This window comes from Acanthisitta chloris, unplaced genomic scaffold (genome assembly GCF_000695815.1).
Source record: "Acanthisitta chloris isolate BGI_N310 unplaced genomic scaffold, ASM69581v1 scaffold16379, whole genome shotgun sequence".
Classification (NCBI taxonomy): domain Eukaryota; kingdom Metazoa; phylum Chordata; class Aves; order Passeriformes; family Acanthisittidae; genus Acanthisitta; species Acanthisitta chloris.
Genome location: NW_008692158.1, coordinates 18,254 through 37,244, shown reverse-complemented (window position 1 = coordinate 37,244; position 18,991 = coordinate 18,254). Strand labels below are relative to the sequence as shown.

Genomic DNA, 18,991 nt, shown 5'->3' with positions numbered 1-18,991 from the left:
AAGACCTATTACAACCAGTTCCTTGTCGTCTTAAGTATCTCACTGCTCCTGCCATTTCAGAGTTTGTCTCACCTATGATCTCACTTGCCTTCTGTTTTACAGCATCTTTCCTCCTCAGCATTTATTTGAGGTATCCCTGTCTTAGCTGGTCCTTTGAACTGGGAACTGTCATTAAGGAAACCACAAATACAGATCTCCTTAGGGACAATTGTAATTTGCATGTCCAAGGTGACCCTGCCTTTACATGCATACAGGACTTGTAAAATCCTAAATCGCAGTTTATCTTATGTGTCTCTCAGCATGTGAATAATTTCTGAAAATCCGTTTGGTATTCACTGCTCTCAGGTAAAATGGTGTTACCTGACTTTGCCTGTAGAAGCTCAAAGCAATATCAGTGTGAAGGCAATAAAACTTATAACAAAGCTTTCTGTTAGAAGTCACATTTGTTCACTGAGATGACTCAGGCAATTACCTGAAAAAGTCATTTCAAGCCAATAAATAGTGTGAACACTGAGGAAGGAAAGGAGAAAATCAAGAAGAAGACCAACCCCAAAATTCCCAAGGTGATAGGAGAGGAACAGAAAAAAACTGTTATTTTAAAATAATTGAGTTTAGCATAAACAACCAGGCACACTGTAATAATATGCCCCAAATCTCTGGGGAAACAAAGAGTACTTGATTTGGTGTTTTTTTCTTCTTTGAATGTAAATTGAGGTTTGGTTCAAAAGAAATATCTGAGTAGGATAAATGGTAGTTTTACTCTCTGACACAATTTCATTATGCTCAAAAAAAAATAGAAAATATTTTCTGAGCTACAATGTGAATCAGATCAGCACAAAGAATATGTCTGTTTAAAGTAATCTTCCCTTTTTCCTAGCAATGCAGAAAAATGTCTTGTGGTAGTTTGACTAAAACTCTTATCCCTTGTTTTCTTTTTTCATTTTCAAGTGTAAACTGTGCATAAATACTTTAGGATGTGTCCATATTTCCCCATGCCTCTGACTGTGAAAACTAAAGGATACTATACATATATTAAATCTTGCATGCTTGCAAAAAACATCATTTGTGAACCTGTCGGTGTCTGGTGTCAGGTAACGGATCTCAGCCTCAAGGAGTAACCCTGAGACACATCTCTGCTCAAGGGGAAATGGTTGCTATATGGAGGCATAGTGCGAACAGCCCTAATGGCTGCAGATATTTATACTATTAAGTGGTTGTTCATAGTTAGATTTTCTGCTATATTCATGCAGTTTCATTTTCTGCTTAGCCCAGTCTCCAGCTGGACTGGTTTTGGGAGGTTGATGCTGTAGCATTGATAGCCTCACACAACAGAATTAACTTCCTACTCTGAGCATCTGCCTGGACAAAAGTTTGGTTACCTCAAACAGAAGAAATGCATCTGCCACAGAGAGAAAGCAGCTATGTATAGTTACAGTTAGCCTCAACCATAAGAGAGCCTGAACATACTCGTTTACTTCATTAAAGATTTTGTGCATTCAGAACAGCAAAGGTGCACAGTATCAGCTGAGTCTTTGAGGTACTAAACTCAGAATATTTTTAAATTATGTTGACATTTGCTTGAGAGCCAGGTGAACATCAGCCAGCTGAGTGCTCAGGTGGCCAAGAAGACATGGGGCATCCTGGCTTGGACCAGCAATAGTGTGGCCGGCAGGACCACAGGGCAGTGACTGTCCTCCAGCACTGGGCACCAGTGAGGCCTCACCTTGAGTAAGTAGTGTGTTCGGTTTTGGGCCCCTCACAACCAGAAAGCCATTGAGGTGCTGGAGAATGTCCAGAGAAGAGCAAGGGAGCTGTGGAGGGCCTTGGAGCACAAGACTGATGAGGATCAGCTAATGGAGCTGGAGTTGTTTAGGCTGGGGAAAAGGAGGCTCAGGGGAGAACTTAGCATTCTCTACAGCTACCTGAAAGGAAGTTGTGGCAAGGTGGGGATCAGCCTCTTATCCCGGGTAATAAGTGACAGGACAAGAGGAAACAGCCCCAAGTTGCGCCAGGCAGGGCATTGGATTGAATATTTTTAAAAAATCTTCACTGAAAGGGTTGTCAGGCACTGGAACAGGCTACCCAGGGAAGTGGCAGAGTCACCATCCCTGAAGGTATTTAGGAGATAAGTAGACGTGGCACATAGCAACGTTGTTTAGTGCTGGACTTGAGAGTTCTGGGTTAATAGTTGGACAGGATGATCTTAGATGCCTTACATGGTTCTATGATGTATCATATTTTGCCTTAGTTCTGTCTTAAACTCTAATTCAATCTTGGACATGTCCCCAAAATTATAATAATTCTGATATGATTCAGACCACTCTTGCAATTTCCATTTTTTTTCCCAGTTATTCCCAATATTCTTTATTTTACTATTTGAACTATGATAGGCCTCTTAAAAGTAAAATTAAAGCAATAGTTGCTGTGGAAAGACAGCCTTTTTATTCTAATATTTCTAAGTAATATAGTTCTATTTTATTTTTAATACAGCAACACTTTGTTCTGCTGAAGTGGTTTTATTTTTCTGAGGCATGCAGGGAAGAGGGACAAAAGAGAAATTGGATGTTTAAGGTTATATGTGGTCCAATATATGCAAAGTGCTTCCCTTAATTTTCCTGTGGTGATAAGCTGTTCAGTGCTTGCAATTTATATGATGTCTTTTTATTAAGCTGGGAGTTCACTGAGCCTGTATTTAGTTTAAGATGTTCTTTGTTTCTCCTCCAAACTCCTGCTGTTCAGTATGTTCAGTAGCTGATGTGCAGACTGCCTCACCTTTGGCCTTAAAGGAGAAGGACATTTTGCCATCTGGTGGTACTACCAGCTTTGTCATCTGTGGCATGGGAAGCACATCATGAGCATGTATAGTAAAGGGGCAGATCTCATCAGCTCATATATTGATTGTGTTTTGAGATTAGACATACATAGAAATTCTAATTTTATTTGTATTTCCTGTGGGCAGACTGCCTGCACTGGAGGGAAAGTTTCCTTGCCAGTCATTGAGGAAATATGAAAAACATTAGGAAAATTATTATGCAACATTCCTTTACAAGAGGGTGCACAAACACTGGAACAGGCTTTCTAGAGAGGTGGTTGATGCCCCAAGCATGTGTTTAAGAGGCATTTGGCAAAGCCCTTAATCCCATGCTTTAACTTTTTGCCAGCGCTGAAGTGGTCAGGCAGTTGGACTAGACAATTGTTGCAGGTCTCTTCCAACTGAACTTTTTCTGTTCTATTCTATTCTATTCTATTCTATTCTATTCTATTCTATTCTATTCTATTCTATTCTATTCTATTCTATTCTATTCTATTCTATTCTATTCTATTCTATTCTATTCTATTCTATTCTATTCTATTCTATTCTATTCTATTCTATTCTATTCTATTCTATTCTATTCTATTCTATTCTATTCTATTCTATTCTATTCTATTCTATTCTATTCTATTCTATTCTATTCTATTCTATTCTATTCTATTCTATTCTATTCTATTCTATTCTATTCTATTCTATTCTATTCTATTCTATTCTATTCTATTCTATTCTATTCTATTCTATTCTATTCTATTCTATTCTATTCTATTCTATTCTATTCTATTCTATTCTATTCTATTCTATTCTATTCTATTCTATTCTATTCTATTCTATTCTATTCTATTCTATTCTATTCTATTCTATTCTATTCTATTCTATTCTATTCTATTCTATTCTATTCTATTCTATTCTATTCTATTCTATTCTATTCTATTCTATTCTATTCTATTCTATTCTATTCTATTCTATTCTATTCTATTCTATTCTATTCTATTCTATTCTATTCTATTCTATTCTATTCTATTCTATTCTATTCTATTCTATTCTATTCTATTCTATTCTATTCTATTCTATTCTATTCTATTCTATTCTATTCTATTCTATTCTATTCTATTCTATTCTATTCTATTCTATTCTATTCTATTCTATTCTATTCTATTCTATTCTATTCTATTCTATTCTATTCTATTCTATTCTATTCTATTCTATTCTATTCTATTCTATTCTATTCTATTCTAAAAGCTGGAGTATAGGGATAGACGTTAAGTAGTTTGCCAGAAAGGTCTGTAAATTCCAGGGGGAGAGAGAAAATAGTTCATTAAAGTACCATTTATGCTTTGTCTCAGGAAGACTTTGAAGTTTCAAACGAAGCCTAACTTGAAAACAGTCTACTTTCACTGGGGAGGTTGCTTAATGCAAATGTTTTCTTACATTAGTTGTTTAAGACATCATCTAAATCGACTGATTGAGATAAGCCAGTTTCCTATTACTTTATCCAGTTTGCCTTTTTAGCCTCTAAGATGCTGTGCTACTGTCACTGATGTCAAAGCCTCTTACTTGCTTGTGTACTCTCTGAAGATCTAAGGTCAGATGAAGGTAGAATAGGTGCTACAGGAGGGCTACAGTGGATTTCCTGGGATACACTCTGCAGCACTATTTCAGCTGGCAAACACAAGCTTTTTAGCTAAGTGCTGTCTTAGCCTTGAGACTTTTTATGTTTCCTTCCCCTATAACAGTAGGTCCTTGTGCCCTGATGTTTGCTCTGTACCAGATGCTGCTGCAGTTCAGTTCAGTGGTGCTGTATGAGTAGGTATCTAGGAACATGGAAATGGTTTTCATGTTGCTATTTTTATGAGTATATATGAGATGAATATGTGTGTAAAATGTGTTTACACAATTCCTAGTTAAAAATATCACTTAATTAAAAAAAATGAGGCAACATTTTATCTTGTGTCAACACTGACACAAGATAAAATGGATAACAAGTGTTCAAATCAAAATTATGACATAGCTTTCATGAGTAAATTAAAGGCACTAGTAAAAAGCTAGTGCTTCACAAGAAGCAGAGGACGGAGAACAGCTATTGCCATGGCAACAGAAGGAGCAAGGGGATTTACACTTCTGTATGTTTTGGTGCAGTCTTAACCAAGATTGAATCTGGAGAACAGCTCCACTATATTCATTCTTTATGAATTGTGTATCTCACCTCACTGCCTCAAAGCCTATAACTTACAGTCATAGGTCATTGATCTTACATGGCTTAAGACATTTCTGGACCTGTTAGAAGCCTAATTCTCAGATTATTTATCTAACTCTTTGCTATATAAAGTCACAAGGTCAAATAGATTGCTAATTTCAGTTGAAAATGTTTATTTAATTAGGTCTACAACTTAACAGTACACCTAAATCCTCCTGGTATTCTACTGGGAACACTAAGTCTAATGTCACTCTAATACAAGAATGTTCCTTTGTCATTAATTTCACCCTGTAATTGTCACTAAACACCTTTCTTCCATATGATCATAAGTATAATTTCTATCTGTAGAAAATTTTATGTCAAAAAATACTGTATGTTAATCCTATCTATTAAGCTTCTAATAAAGTATACAAAGTAAGATCATCTTACAGCCAGCAGGACATTTTGAGATTCAAATGATACTGCCTTGATTTAAGTTCTTTTTTTAAAAAATCACCCTGGTTTCAATAATGGTATTGTCTTTTAACATTTCAGATCACAGTTTTTCGCATGGGATCAGAAGGACACCAGGATATTGATTTAGCTATCCTGACAGCACTACTAAAAGGTAAGAGTTTCACTCCACAGTGAGTCTGTATCAACCCAAGCTCTTGTGTCTCTGCTGTGCTGAAACCTGCATTTATTGACGGTATCTACCATATCAAGATGGTAAATGTATACCATGAAACTGAAGTATACTTCTTGTTCTAACTGCTTTATACAAATCTACCTCTTTCTTTAATGTTTAAATATCTAGTGGTTTTCCTTTCCAAATTTTTTTTTTTGCCCGCTGCCCCACTAGTTACTTGAGAATATTAGTATTCACAAGAAGAGACCCAAAGCACTCAGATTACCATAGTGGCTAAAACACCCAGAAGGAGGTTATTTCCCTTTAGATAAAACTGGCTCTATTGTTAATGCAAAATGTCTTCTGCAGTCATCCTAGGAAAGTCTGGTAGAGCTAAGAACTCAGCTGTTGGGGTGGTAGGGGTTTTAATCTTAAACTTGACAGGTTGTTAAATCTTTCTAAGCCATTGCATGTTACTCTTACACTCATATAAGATTGTCTTGCAATGAATCTGCTGTTGCTACAGTTCATTAAAATCCCTGGTCTTGCAGACACACCATTTAGCTTAGCTCCCTTCAAAATATGATATTATTAGATAATTTGGTATCTGCTTGCAAATACAGAAACAGGTGAGATTTTAAAGGCTCTGAAGCACATATAACTTTCCCAATGAAAGATTACTCACCTAAACAAGCCCTCCATTTGCATGGTATTCCCCCAGATGGGATTTTCACAAACTGCATGTATCAATCACCCTGGTCATCTTGTTGCTGTCTGGACTGGTTTGTGCTATGCAGTACAGGCCATGTTGATAAAGATTAAGACAGACATACCAAACAAATTTAAAGAGCAATCTGAGAACCATTAAGAAATGGGCTTCCAAAGGTGTCTGGGAAAAGTTATGCTTCACGAGGCTCTTTGGCAGTCCTCAGCATGCTACTGCCACCACCACACCTGAATAAGAGGGTACAGGTGTGACACATCTGAATTTGAGTCACAACAAAAATGTAATAGATTTACAGGATATTCAAAAGGTAATGGGAATTATTCATGCTTGTTCCAGGGCTCTGTTTTCTTCTCAGTTTCTTCCTGTTCGTGCTCACAAAAGCTGTATGAAGAGAGAAGGCCTGAGTAACTTGCTTCTAATCATGCACAATAGCCTTTTACCTTTTACCCAATTTTTAATCCTATTTCAAAAATGTTACTTCAAATGTTTAAAACAAGAGTCTGATCAGGAAAAGTAAACAAGCCCTGGCCACTTCAAAAATATGATTTAAATCTGATACCTGTCAACTAAGGAAACAAGCTGGAATTATTTTGCTCCAGTAGCTTTTGTTTCTTTAGGCTTCTGTACTATTGCTTTCTCTATTTCTTTTGATCATTTCTATCAACATACCAGTTGTTTGTCCTGCAGATAACAGGCTATTTTGCTGCTGCTACACTGTGGTAAGGAGTCTTAGCAATCTGCATAATTAAACCTCAAGGCATTTTGTACATCTTCACACAGAAACAATACAAATCAAGATGAAGAAAGGAAAAGCAAATTAATACAAAGCAAGGAACAAGAATTGCATCCGTCACCAAATTCCTCCCAAATTTCTATGCTTAGGAAATTATTTGACTTCAGATTTCACTTTTATCTTCAATATAACTGAGTCCCTCATTATCCTTGGAGTAAAGTGTACTCTTCAAATTTGTTCTTAAGACAATCACTGGAAGTACTGCTCTTGACTTCCCTTAGCAGAGTCTTAGATATCAGTTTCCACAAAGCGGTTTATTCACAGCACAGTAACACAAAAACAGTCCAAGCTATTGTCTCCAAGGACCCCCCAACCAAGGCCCCCTGGGCTTTTATACCCTCACAGTCTACCCGTGTGCAAGTCTTCTCTTCCTCAGAAGTCTTCTAGTCCTGCCTCCCTTCCATGTCCATCCACATTGTTGGCACATCCCTCCTTGCTGGAATGAACCATGCATCATCCATCTTCATCTCCTTTGTTATCCAAAAATACAGCATTTTGCAGGTCCTGCTGTATCCCCCAGCGTCCATTCACCTGGTTGACCCACCCATCTACATGACCTTTTGTTATCTCAAAGGTTGGGAGTTCATGGCCACTTGTCTTGGGCTCCCACGCACAGCTTGATTCGGCATTGCAATCTACACCTCAATCTGCACCTTGCAAGCAGAGCCACCTGGACCAGATGTATTTCTCAACAAGCAAGACACAGGATGTCTTAAAGTTGTGATTCTACTTCTAGGTATATTTTCAAGGTTGAATCTAAGAAAAAAATCCATGGAGTCTTCTGAAAACTGACCCTTGGAAGCTGAAGAAAATAGATCATAGGCCTGCAAGGGATTCTTTTCTATTTGAAATGTTCTATTGCAGTATTTACATAAGCAACTGTTCTGGAATATCCATTTTGCAAGTGCCTAATTGATGCTGTCATCCCCTCTTCATATTAATAGTGCAAGACATCGTAGGGAGCTTCTGTTAGCTCAGGAGGTGCCTAGATCTGTGTAAGTAATCTTAATTCATACTTGTCTGACAATCTTGATTTGATAATCTGCTAATAGTCTGCAGCAGCACTTGTCTATTGCTCAAGAGCCAGAGGAACTAAAACTTATACCTCATCTTCCAAGTTCCTCAGCACTACCTGATTATGAAGGTACTCAATGAAGATTAGATTTATCAGATGCCTCTTGTTAACCTGAGCCTTCTGATCACACAGCATAAAAGTCCATGTAACATCTTGATTAATGCATGCAAAGATGAGATCTCAGGCAACTCAGCTGTCCTTATTTATGCCATGAATTTGTACAAAGGTTCTGGCCCACCTTGAAAGAAATACTGTTTCTGTATATATACCCCATCAGGCTGATGGGTACTTGGGTTTTTCATCAAGTCAGGAAGTCTAAGGTAGCAATGCTGAGCCACTTGTCTATTCATTTGTAATAAATAAATCAATTGGTGCATTTGTTTTATGCCATTGGAAACTTACTTCCCACATTTGCATGTCTCTCAAAATTAATAAATAAATTATTGTAATAAATAAAATAAACAGATTTGAAGACTGGATATGAGTCATATTGACATTCATAAATTTAGATTTAAGAATCTTTTTCATCTCTCCAGCATTATGTGAAAAAAAGGGGCAGAGCAAAGTATGATACCTGGTAACTTTTTGTCAGTCTCACTGATGAGGAATTTGCAGTTCTTGATGTCGTATACCAGCTAATTTCTCATCCTAGCCTGGTGTGAGTGATTTGGCCAGGGGGGTGGGCACAAGGATTGTGTTGCTGAAATTGGGAAGAAAACTTCCCATCACCAATGTAGCATTAAGAAGCAGTATTCTTTTATTGCAGCACTGGATGCACAAGGGTCACTCCATCTAACGTGCATACCAGCTATCCAAACTTTTTACTATTTACACATTTCACCAAACAGAGGAAGTAGTGCTCATTAGTTAAAAGTTACCTAATTCTTATGGTTAATACTCTATTTTCTGTTAGCGATTTCTCACTTCTTATGCTAATTATTCCCCAGATCATTACCATAATCCCACCCTTAATTAGCATATCCCCTCCCCTTCATACAGGTGCAGTTAATTGAAGTGGTGGTCTTTGAGGGTCTTCTGCAACCCCCAGTGGTCATTTTTTATTCTGTCCTTTTGTTGAACTTTTGCTCTTGGCCACAGTTCCTCCTTGGAATGTCCCTTTTCAGGTGTTTTGCTGGGCCTGCTTGAATTCGATGATCAGTCTGTCCATCACATACCAAAGCAGGCCTGATACAAGGGACATTGTATCTAAATTGTGTCTAACGGATGTCCAAACTGCCTTGGTTATTTGGCATCTGGTTACAAATGGGAAACACAAAGAATCATTTTCTGCTTGCTGTGTAAAATTAGCAATGAACTAGTCTCTTTCTAAACCTTCCCCAGACACACTGACAGTCTAGGAACTCTCCTGGACACAGTATTCCACAAGGTCCAAACCCTGCATCTCATATGATAGATTATTTTTCTGTTAATTTTCATGAGTCACTTGTTTAATCTTGTCAGCAAATCTGTCTTTCTTGGAAGTGATCTCCTATAAACTAGGGAATGGCATCCAAAGTGGATATCAATTTACATTGCATGGATGTCACAACAGCATATGGTTTGTGAATTTTTTTTTTTACATTTTGAGAGACATACAAATGTGGGAAGTAAGTTTCCAATAGCATGAATTTGTAGCAAGCAAATTTATTGATACAGTTTAACTGGTTGTGCTCTCTTGACTTCAACAGTTGGAACTCAGATAGTGATGGATTTTGTCCTTTTGCAGCCACTAGCTCAGCAGAAGGCATATGCCAGAGAAGTTAATGACAGCATATGGACGTATTCTAAAATAATCCTTGTTTTGATCAGTGATCCTAGTTCATGAAGCTGTTGCAAAATCTGGAGCAGACTAGTACCAGACATGTTTCAGATGGTGCTCTGGATGCCTCCCCAGTGCAATTGTTGGCATTAGGAAAGAGGTGTTGTGTCATATATGCATATTGTAATATTACTGCTTTATAGCCCTCTGAGATAAGCCATGTTAGGCTAATGCAGATCTGATGTCTCTGCATCCTTTCCAGCCTGTGAATAAGTCATGATTCATGCTCACTGAATAGCCATCACATAGTATCCGATCGTCCAGGAAGAAAGTGCGATAGTCAGCCAACCATGAAATCACAGACACAAAAGGGTTTAAGAGTTAGGTCAGATATCTGGTTACTGCCCTTATAGCTGGTTTTGCTATCAGTTTTTTTTATTGTCAATTGATTTGCTAAATGCCAGGAAGATGCTTGTGGCAAATGCAGTGGAAACGCAACCTTTGCACCAAATACATGCTGAAATAGAAGACAGCATAGGACCTGCTAACATGCAGAGCAGGAATTTAATTAGAGTTGCTATTTTCTCTAATGTAATTACTTTCTTTAGATGATGATTCAAAGAGGACACTGACATGCTTAAATGCACGGTGGAAATGAGCATCCAACAACCATTTCTGTCTAGGTAGATAACTTTTGTGTCATTTCAGCTTTTCACATTCCTGAGCACTAAGATCATAGACTATCCCAGGAGAATCCTTTAGGGATTTACATTGGTCACAGTAAGCTTCAGCCAGTATATAAAAGCCTATAGTAATAAGTATATAAAAGCTCTGCAGTAATCCAGTCTCCTGCAAGGGCACAACACTCATTGTCTGAAGTGTACCCTGGCTCACCTAGGATGCAGAGTCAAGCTTATGGTCTCACACTTTTTCATCCAGGAGTATTGCATTTTTGGTCCAAGGGAATAGGTCATGTGACTTTTTAACAGACGAATCTGTGCAAGATATCCAGACACTCCTGGATGTCAGCCTAAGAACATAAAGTTAACATCTACAGGAACTAACAGCTGTCTCAGCAGTCTATCTATATCCTGCAATACCTACACCAAAATAAAATACTTCAACACATTGCATCCCAAATGTAACTTTTCTTCTAGAAGCAAATTAGAGGAAGGAAGAGTCCCACTGCACACATTAATCATATTGTCTTAAAACATTCTTTTGAGGAATATATTGAGCCAGACACAAGGATACTGAGTAAATATTACAGCGACATTAGTCATATTGCCTTGTATACTATTTAATGCAATAAATATGGTAATTAAAATAATACAATGCAATGAGTTATTATCTCTACCTTATTTTTTTATCTCCCAAATATCCTTTGGCTTTGATTTGGGCACATTACAGTGATACTCATGAGTGACATGAGCCCTCAGAGAGATCACTTTTTGGATTCTTCTTACTGACTGAAATCCATGCTCTATGGCACCAAATGCAATCAAGGAAATGACTGAAAGGAGACAGTATCTTAAGAAAGCCCAACACACATTTTTTTCTAGGAAGCTGTTCTTCTATGAGTGGAATTATTATTGCTTCTTAATACTGGGTAGAGTTCCACCTAAATTAGCCTGAATACTTTCTTTTTTCATCCGAAACAAAGGTCATCAGTTCCATCCTGGTATAAAAGCAATTAAAAGGCAGCCACATCTCATGTGCCGCTCTGTACGAATTTTAATAGTTTTTATTTTCCTTGTCCTCTTAAGTAACATCAGTAGACTACATTCACCTTAAAACTCCATAGTGAAGACAGGAAAGAGGAGAAGGATACAAGAGCTTTCCAGGAAGAAACTTTACTCTGGGTGCACCCGTCCCACCATATGTCTCAGAGCCCCAGCATGCAGATCTGTATTGCCCACTCTACATCCTAGCTGATGGACTGGCTTGGACCTAAAGTACTATTATCCCCTTAAGAAACCATACATTTCCTTCAGCTGCCAAACGTCTGCTGTGCTTGCTCTGTGAGACAATGAAATCTACCATTATGGCAACAAGCATTGAGAAGAGTGTCAACTCTTGGACTGCACGTGCACCCACAGGAAAACTTGGCAACTGCTGGCAGCCTTAAACACCATGGAGCAAGGTGGGAAGGACAGAGTTTGGACCATGGCTTGCTTTCCCCTCTGCTCAGTATTTGGAGCAATGAGTATGCTCAAAGAAGACAATTCTGATGAACTGCCCTGTGTTCATCCAGCAGCTGGATCTTTCCTAAAGGTCAAAAAAAGCCCAGGATTGCTAGGTCACTTGACACAAATGGAAGAAATGTCCCTCCTAGGGCTCAAAAATTGCTCACCTGTAGCCTCTGTGACTTATCTTAACCCCCTTCTCAAGTGGGGGCAGTGTAAGTAGCCCACTTCCCCTCCCCAAATCCATTTGATCCACTCTTGATCCAAAATAGTTTCTAAAGAGGCAGCTCCCCTGGCTATCCAGCCTGTAGACTGCAGTCAGTTTAGGAATATCAGGAAGTGGAGCTCCCTCATCACATGTGCAAAATGGTGCTAAGCTGTGGGATCACCATCCATTGCTGCCCCTGGTTTGAGAGTCGACACGTGTGCCCCTTCTATGGCTCACCAGAGAGCCTGCCTGAGCACCTGCCAAAGCTTTTGCTTCTCCTGCAGGCACATGCACAGGAAGGAGAAGATCCAATGAGATGATCTGTTGTTTGCTTCGGAAAGGGGGAGATTATTTGTTCTCTGTACTTAAAGTACACTGTCATACCCACAATATTTTTTCTGTTTTTATAAATAAATCTGTAGAAACATTTTTGCCCTTCCCAGAGGCAATTATTTTCTATTTTTGGGTGCTGTATGTTGTGTAAGAAACCCAAGTTTCAGATGTCATTTGTAACCTCCATGATGTCTTTTGCGAGAGCTTTTGTCTTTGTCGTAGTATATAACAATGAGAAGTTGTGTCTTATGCAAAGGGACATTACTGTTACTTTTTAGTCACAGAAGTCACAGAAATATTTTCACTTTTTTTTCTTCTTCATTTTTTAAATTCTTCTGCTCCTGTATCACCTACCTTTTTATGAGAATTCATTTCTGTATGAATGTGATCTATATGATCTATAGTCCACCATCTCCTCAACAATTGCTGTAGGTACTGACAAGCACTTGGGAATGTTTCATAGCAGTGAACTGAGTTCAAAGTTGAGAGTTATAAAATTAAAATATAGGTTAAGCTTCATGAAGACTTTCATTAGGTCTTCACAGAGAATTTCAGCAGCCAGCTCCATATTTTCTGTGTCTCGAATTTCAGAGCCCATTTCTATTGGAACAGTGTGTGTTTTCGAATAGTAGTGAAATGGGGACAGAAATGCTTTGAAGTAAAGAAAAGCTTGTATTTATCCTCACTCCATGATATCAGTATAAGAATTAATGAAGAAAAAAAAAAGTGGAGGTATGAGGTCTTTAAAAAGTAAGCCTTTAAACAATCACCTAACCACTGCATGCAGATATGTAGTTAAAAGTATAAAAGGTCTTTTATTTATTTGGTTGATCAGTTCATTTGGCCAGTTCTCCCTGTGACACTGGAGCACAAATATTGTTTTATTACTACAAATCAGCTGAGAACTATGCAATATTGAAAAAGCACAGCAGGGCAGGAATGTCCCACGGTGTCCATTAGAACTATGGGGAAAACACGTACCCTCCCTTCCATAAACAAACAGCTCCAAACCCATCTTATCATCTGCATAGTTTCTTATTTTATTTGAAGATACTATACCTTGACACCAGCTGTATAGATTGCTTTCTTAGGTGAATATTGCATGTGTGAAAGGAAATTTGTCCTACCAAGACCCCTCAATGCAAATAGGTAGAGAAATTCCTATGCTTCTTATCATGTTGGAATGCATAGACATACAAAAATGCACAACTACTGAAACTAGCGGTATCTGTAGGAGTTTAATCTGTTCATAATTACTAGAGGTACATGTGTGTGTGTGTTGTGTGTGTGTATGTGTGTACTCATGCGCATGTGTGTGCGTGTGTGTGTATTACTGCACCTGGGTCAGTATCCCTTCTGGTTTCTGCTCTTGCTTCCTATCTGATAAGAGGGAAACCAGTTCACCACAAATTGGATCTTCTGAGCCCATTCTGAGCCCACCTGTATCTGCTGTATTTTTGAAGGGGAATATGAGGAAATAATTAATGCTTATAAGACAATTTGAGAACCAGTATTTTATTACAGGGACAATGAAAGGTTTGGTTTTGTTTTAATGTATCAGTTGCAGAAATTACATAGAAATCTCTGAGACTTTTGACAAAGAGTAATTACTGTGGCATAATGAGTCTAAAATATGTCTTATTTCTCTTTTCTCCTTCTATCCTCGCTGCACCCCTGTCTGTATGCACAGGAGCTAATGCATCTGCTCCCGACCAGCTGAGCCTAGCACTAGCCTGGAACAGAGTAGACATCGCCCGCAGTCAGATCTTTATTTATGGGCAACAGTGGCCGGTACAGTATATGCATACCACATCTTCTACTGGAAACGCTTTAAACCCTACACAGCATTGAATCCATTGGTTGGTGGCAGCTGTTTAAACATGGTTTAAAATACACTGGGTCATGCTCCCAGCCAAATATACGATTCCCATTCACAGCTGCTGAAGGCAGGCACGATTACAGAGATGTTAATGTGCTCTCTTGTCCAAGGAAATGGTGACATCTAGTGATGCCTTAGCACTGGGAAACCACACCTTTGAAAAATCAGAAAGCATCAGGTTTATACTACCAGCAATGACTCTGCAAGTTGAAAAAAACACGTCTATATACAGCCGTGTTTCAGTGCTATGTTGTAAATTAAAGGAAAGGCAAAACTTCTTTTTGCTCTTAAAGGAATAACTTTTATATGCAAATACTGCATTTTTCATAGAATCATAGAATTTTAGGGGTTGGAATGGACCTTACAGATCATCTAGTCACAATCCCCTGCCACGTGCAGGGACACCTCCTCACTAGACCAGGTTGCTCAAGGCCTCATCCAGCCTGGCTCTGAATACCGCCAGGGCTGATGACACCAGTTCCCTGGGCAACTTCTTCCAGTGTCTCACCACCCTTAAAATATTTTTCCTAATATCTAACCTAAACTTCCCCTCCTTCAGTCTGAGTCCATTACCCCTTGTCCTATCACTGCAGTTCCTAACAAAGAGTCCCTCTCTGGCTCCCTTGTAGGCCCTCTTCAAATTTTGAAAAGTTGCTATGAGGTCTCCACAGAGTCTTCTCTTCTCCAGGCTGAACAGCTCCAACGTCCTCAGCCTGTCTTCACAGAGGAGATGCTCTAGTCCTCTTATCAACTTTGTCACCCTCCTCCTGACTTGCTCCAATAGTGTCATGTCCTTCCTACACTGAGGGCACCAGAACTGCACACAGTATTCCAGGTGGAGAGTCTTATGAGAAAAGAGTAGAGGGGGAGGATCATCTCTTTTGACCTGCTGGCTACACTCCTGTTGATGCAGCCCAGAATTTGACTGGCTTTTGAATGATGATTTGAAGTAAAAAATACACTGCACAAATGCTGAAGGTCAGGTACACCACAGGAGCTGATCAGTAGTGTCACCATGGATGTGCTGTGGCTCAAGACCTCAGCTGGTGTTAGTTCTGTGCCCAGTGCTGATCTGCATCTATCTTCGTGCTTCATGTCTGCCCCATTCTATGCTCCAGTGCCAGTCTCCTTGGCCAAGATCATTCCCAAGGAACACCAGAGGTAGAGCTACTCTGCAGGAGCGGTAGGGCTATGAATAGAGACATTATTGTATGCTGTGTGGGGCAGAGGAGGGGTAGTCAACTCCCAAATTCTGCTGCAGTTTTTACAGTGATAGAACTCACCCAGAAAAAAAACCAGAAGGAGTTTATCTCTACCTATATCTCCTTATAGCCCACCTTATTTTCACTCGTTACTGTGACACTTGTTTCATCACCATCATTAAAATTTCATACACTGTCATTACATGAGAAATTACAACTCCCCAAGGAAAAATATAACAAAAAGAAAACCTTCTGTTTAAATATCCTTGCTTTAAATGTAGTGTCTGGAGCTTGATGGCCCTTAAAGCTACTTTCAAAAATCCTTGCCTCTTCAGTTGTGGAGTGAATAAGACTATTTATTTTGCCTTTGATATTCAACATAAGTATGCATCAAAACACAAAGGATTTTAATGGTACTAAACTGTCCTTATCATTATCTTTGCATCACCACATCATAGCAAATATTTGCATAAATGCTGGAAGCTATAAGCTGGAAGTGTGAGATAATTTCTCATGATTCTAGCTCCTCCTGACCACCAAGAGGTAAAAAAGGAGAGGCTTTGTGTAAGACCTCTTGCATTTGGCCCTCCAAGGAAATTCAAATTGTGAAGCTATTTCTGTTTCCTGGGTGTCCGAGTTTCCGCACCATGAACGGAGGAAAACACTAGTAAAGGCAGAATTACAGTGAGTCTGTGTGTGAATAACAAATACACCCAATGTAAATAAAATGTTTGACAGAAAAACAAGAAATAAAGATAGTAGTGAGATGTTAAATAGGGTGGAGGTGTGGTCACCAGTTTTCTGCGCACCAGTTCCTTGGTCCTAATATGTATTTCCTAGAGTATTTTTATCTTAGGACTCTTGACAGTCATTTTTGAAATGCAGCCCTGAATCAGAGAAACCATTATAGACTAAAACTGTGGTTATCCCATTTTAAGCAGAGCAGAGTAACCCTCAGAATTTCATGAGAGTTCCCTACTTGTGCCCGAGTGACCAAACCAGCTGGATACAGCCTACAATGCCCAGGAACAGCTTCAATTCAGTGCTTTCTTTGCAGGTGGGCTCCCTTGAGCAAGCAATGTTGGATGCACTGGTGCTGGACAGAGTGGATTTTGTGAAATTACTCATAGAAAATGGAGTAAGCATGCATCGTTTTCTCACCATCTCCCGACTAGAGGAATTATACAATACGGTAGGGCCAAGCTAAGGCAAATTTTCTATCTCTGTATTCATTGTTGTAGCTCCCACTTGTATTATAATGGCATGGATTAAGCCCTACACAATACCAGCTGATTTTTTGTCATTGTAATTCCAGTATGGCAGATCTGAGATTTAAGCAGGTGGCACTGGCTGTAAGACAGTAACTGGCAAGTTGCGACACATAGGATGGTGTTATATGAGAGTATAAACCCTTACAGTTTCAGAAAATTTTGCAACTATTAATCAATCTCCATTACAGTGAAGGACCTCCTCATGCCCTCACTGAGTGTTCCAAAAAATTATAACTTTGCCTTTTAAAAGCCCGTTTGCAAGTTTTCTGGTTTTGTCCTTGAAAGGAATATAAAACTGAACAGGTTCAAATTGCTTCTGACTTCTCAAATGCAAAACACATTCCAGCATTCACATCATTATTACCTACTGAGAAAAAACAGGAAGTTCAAATTTCTCAAGTAATATGGAAAAAATTCTTAAAAGCATTCTCTAGTTCTTAGGATTTCTAGTTTTCTGTGTTGGAGAGGGGTTGTGATATGGGCATAGCTCTTCCCAGAAAGTCTTCTTTCTGCCAGTGCTTTTCAAAGCCCTTGCCATCATAAACCACCACACTAGGCTATTGTCCAGAGATGCTTCACACTAATGGTGACCAGAAGTTAAGTCTTGCAAAAATATCAAATATGAAAAGGATTCATTAAATTTGTGCAAAATATAAAGAAACAGGTATCCATGCCACCTTTGAGACAGGTTCTCATCTGATCTTTGATCAGCTTAAACTTTTCCTTTCAACTAACATCTGTGTATTAAGAACAGAATGCTTATGAGTTTTCTTGCATAGCAATAGGCGTTGAAGTCCTTGTACCAAAGCCAGTCTTTACAGGTAGTAAGTTTGAGGAAAGTCTTCAGTTCTATAGCTAAAAGAAGGGCTTTTTGAACAAATTTATTGTGAGCTATAGAAAAAGTTTTTCAGGCAAGAATTCCAAAAGACTGAAATGCCTAAGTGATATATGACCTAATGCAATCATAGTAGCCTTAGCACCGAAGAAATTGCATGACCAGTTAAAATTTACCAAATTTCAACGTGAGACCTGAGAGTGACCTGTTAAAACTACACCAGTGAATCTGACTTCTGCTACGGCAAATTTGTAAAAATAGAATAAAATATAGCAGTTGTAGACAAGGGGATCAATTTTATGTCATCAAAGGGTTTACCTAGCTTCCACAGGAAAATGTTAAGGCTTAGAAATCTATTACTATTTCTGCAGTTAACATGCAGGAGAATAAGGATGTTGCACTTGGTCCAACTTTTTTTGCAAAACCAGTTTGACAGTATTTGACAACCTCAAAGGTTATTAGGGAAATACAGCTGTCATGGCATAGACAATAAGGGGCACTTGTGATTTAAAAGCTACTTGAATGATAGAAAACAGTAGTAATATATCATCTGTTTCCACCACAAAGAGACATTATGACCAAGGTCATCCAGGACCCTGTCCTGGGATCACTGCTGTCCAGCCTGTTTGGCTATGATCTGAAAAATGGTAACTACTGAAGGGACAATGTTTGCAAGTGATTTAGAATCACTCAGAGTAGGTAAATCTGAAGCAGCATATGAAGAATCACAGGTAAGTCTGACCATGCTCAGAGATGGGGTTACATGAAATTACATGCTGGCAGGTGCAGAGCAATCCACATATGAAGCCATTGATGCTGTGCATGTGCAGTGGTTTCATCCATCATCAGCTACAGCCCAGAAGACCGCTCATAAATGTATCTTAAAATATCAGCAGCAGTAATAAACTGGAAAATAAAGTAAGATATAATAATAAGATGCAATTGAAACTATTGGAGTCTGATGCAAAATGTCAGGTGGAGTCAAAAGAAGATTGGACAAATTCAGACTATGCATGCTGTTGTCTCTCCGATTAAACAACCTAGATGAAACGTCAGGCTCAGGACGTCTCTGAGCCACCAGTGGTGGAAGTGGAGATCCTGAGTGCAGGA

General features: G+C 38.8%; 1 protein-coding gene across 1 annotated transcript in view; it reads left to right on the top strand.

Annotated features, from left to right (window-relative positions):
* Positions 1-5,540: 5,540 nt before the first annotated feature.
* The window catches only part of LOC103809696 (transient receptor potential cation channel subfamily M member 3-like), a gene marked incomplete at both ends in the record, with an annotated part of 27,086 nt that continues 13,635 nt past the window's right edge, over positions 5,541-18,991 (top strand). The window contains 3 exons of the mRNA XM_009082550.1: positions 5,541-5,613; positions 14,385-14,485; positions 16,833-16,913. Of these exons, the coding sequence (XP_009080798.1) occupies positions 5,541-5,613; positions 14,385-14,485; positions 16,833-16,913 (255 nt within the window). The remainder of the gene's footprint in view (positions 5,614-14,384; positions 14,486-16,832; positions 16,914-18,991) is intronic.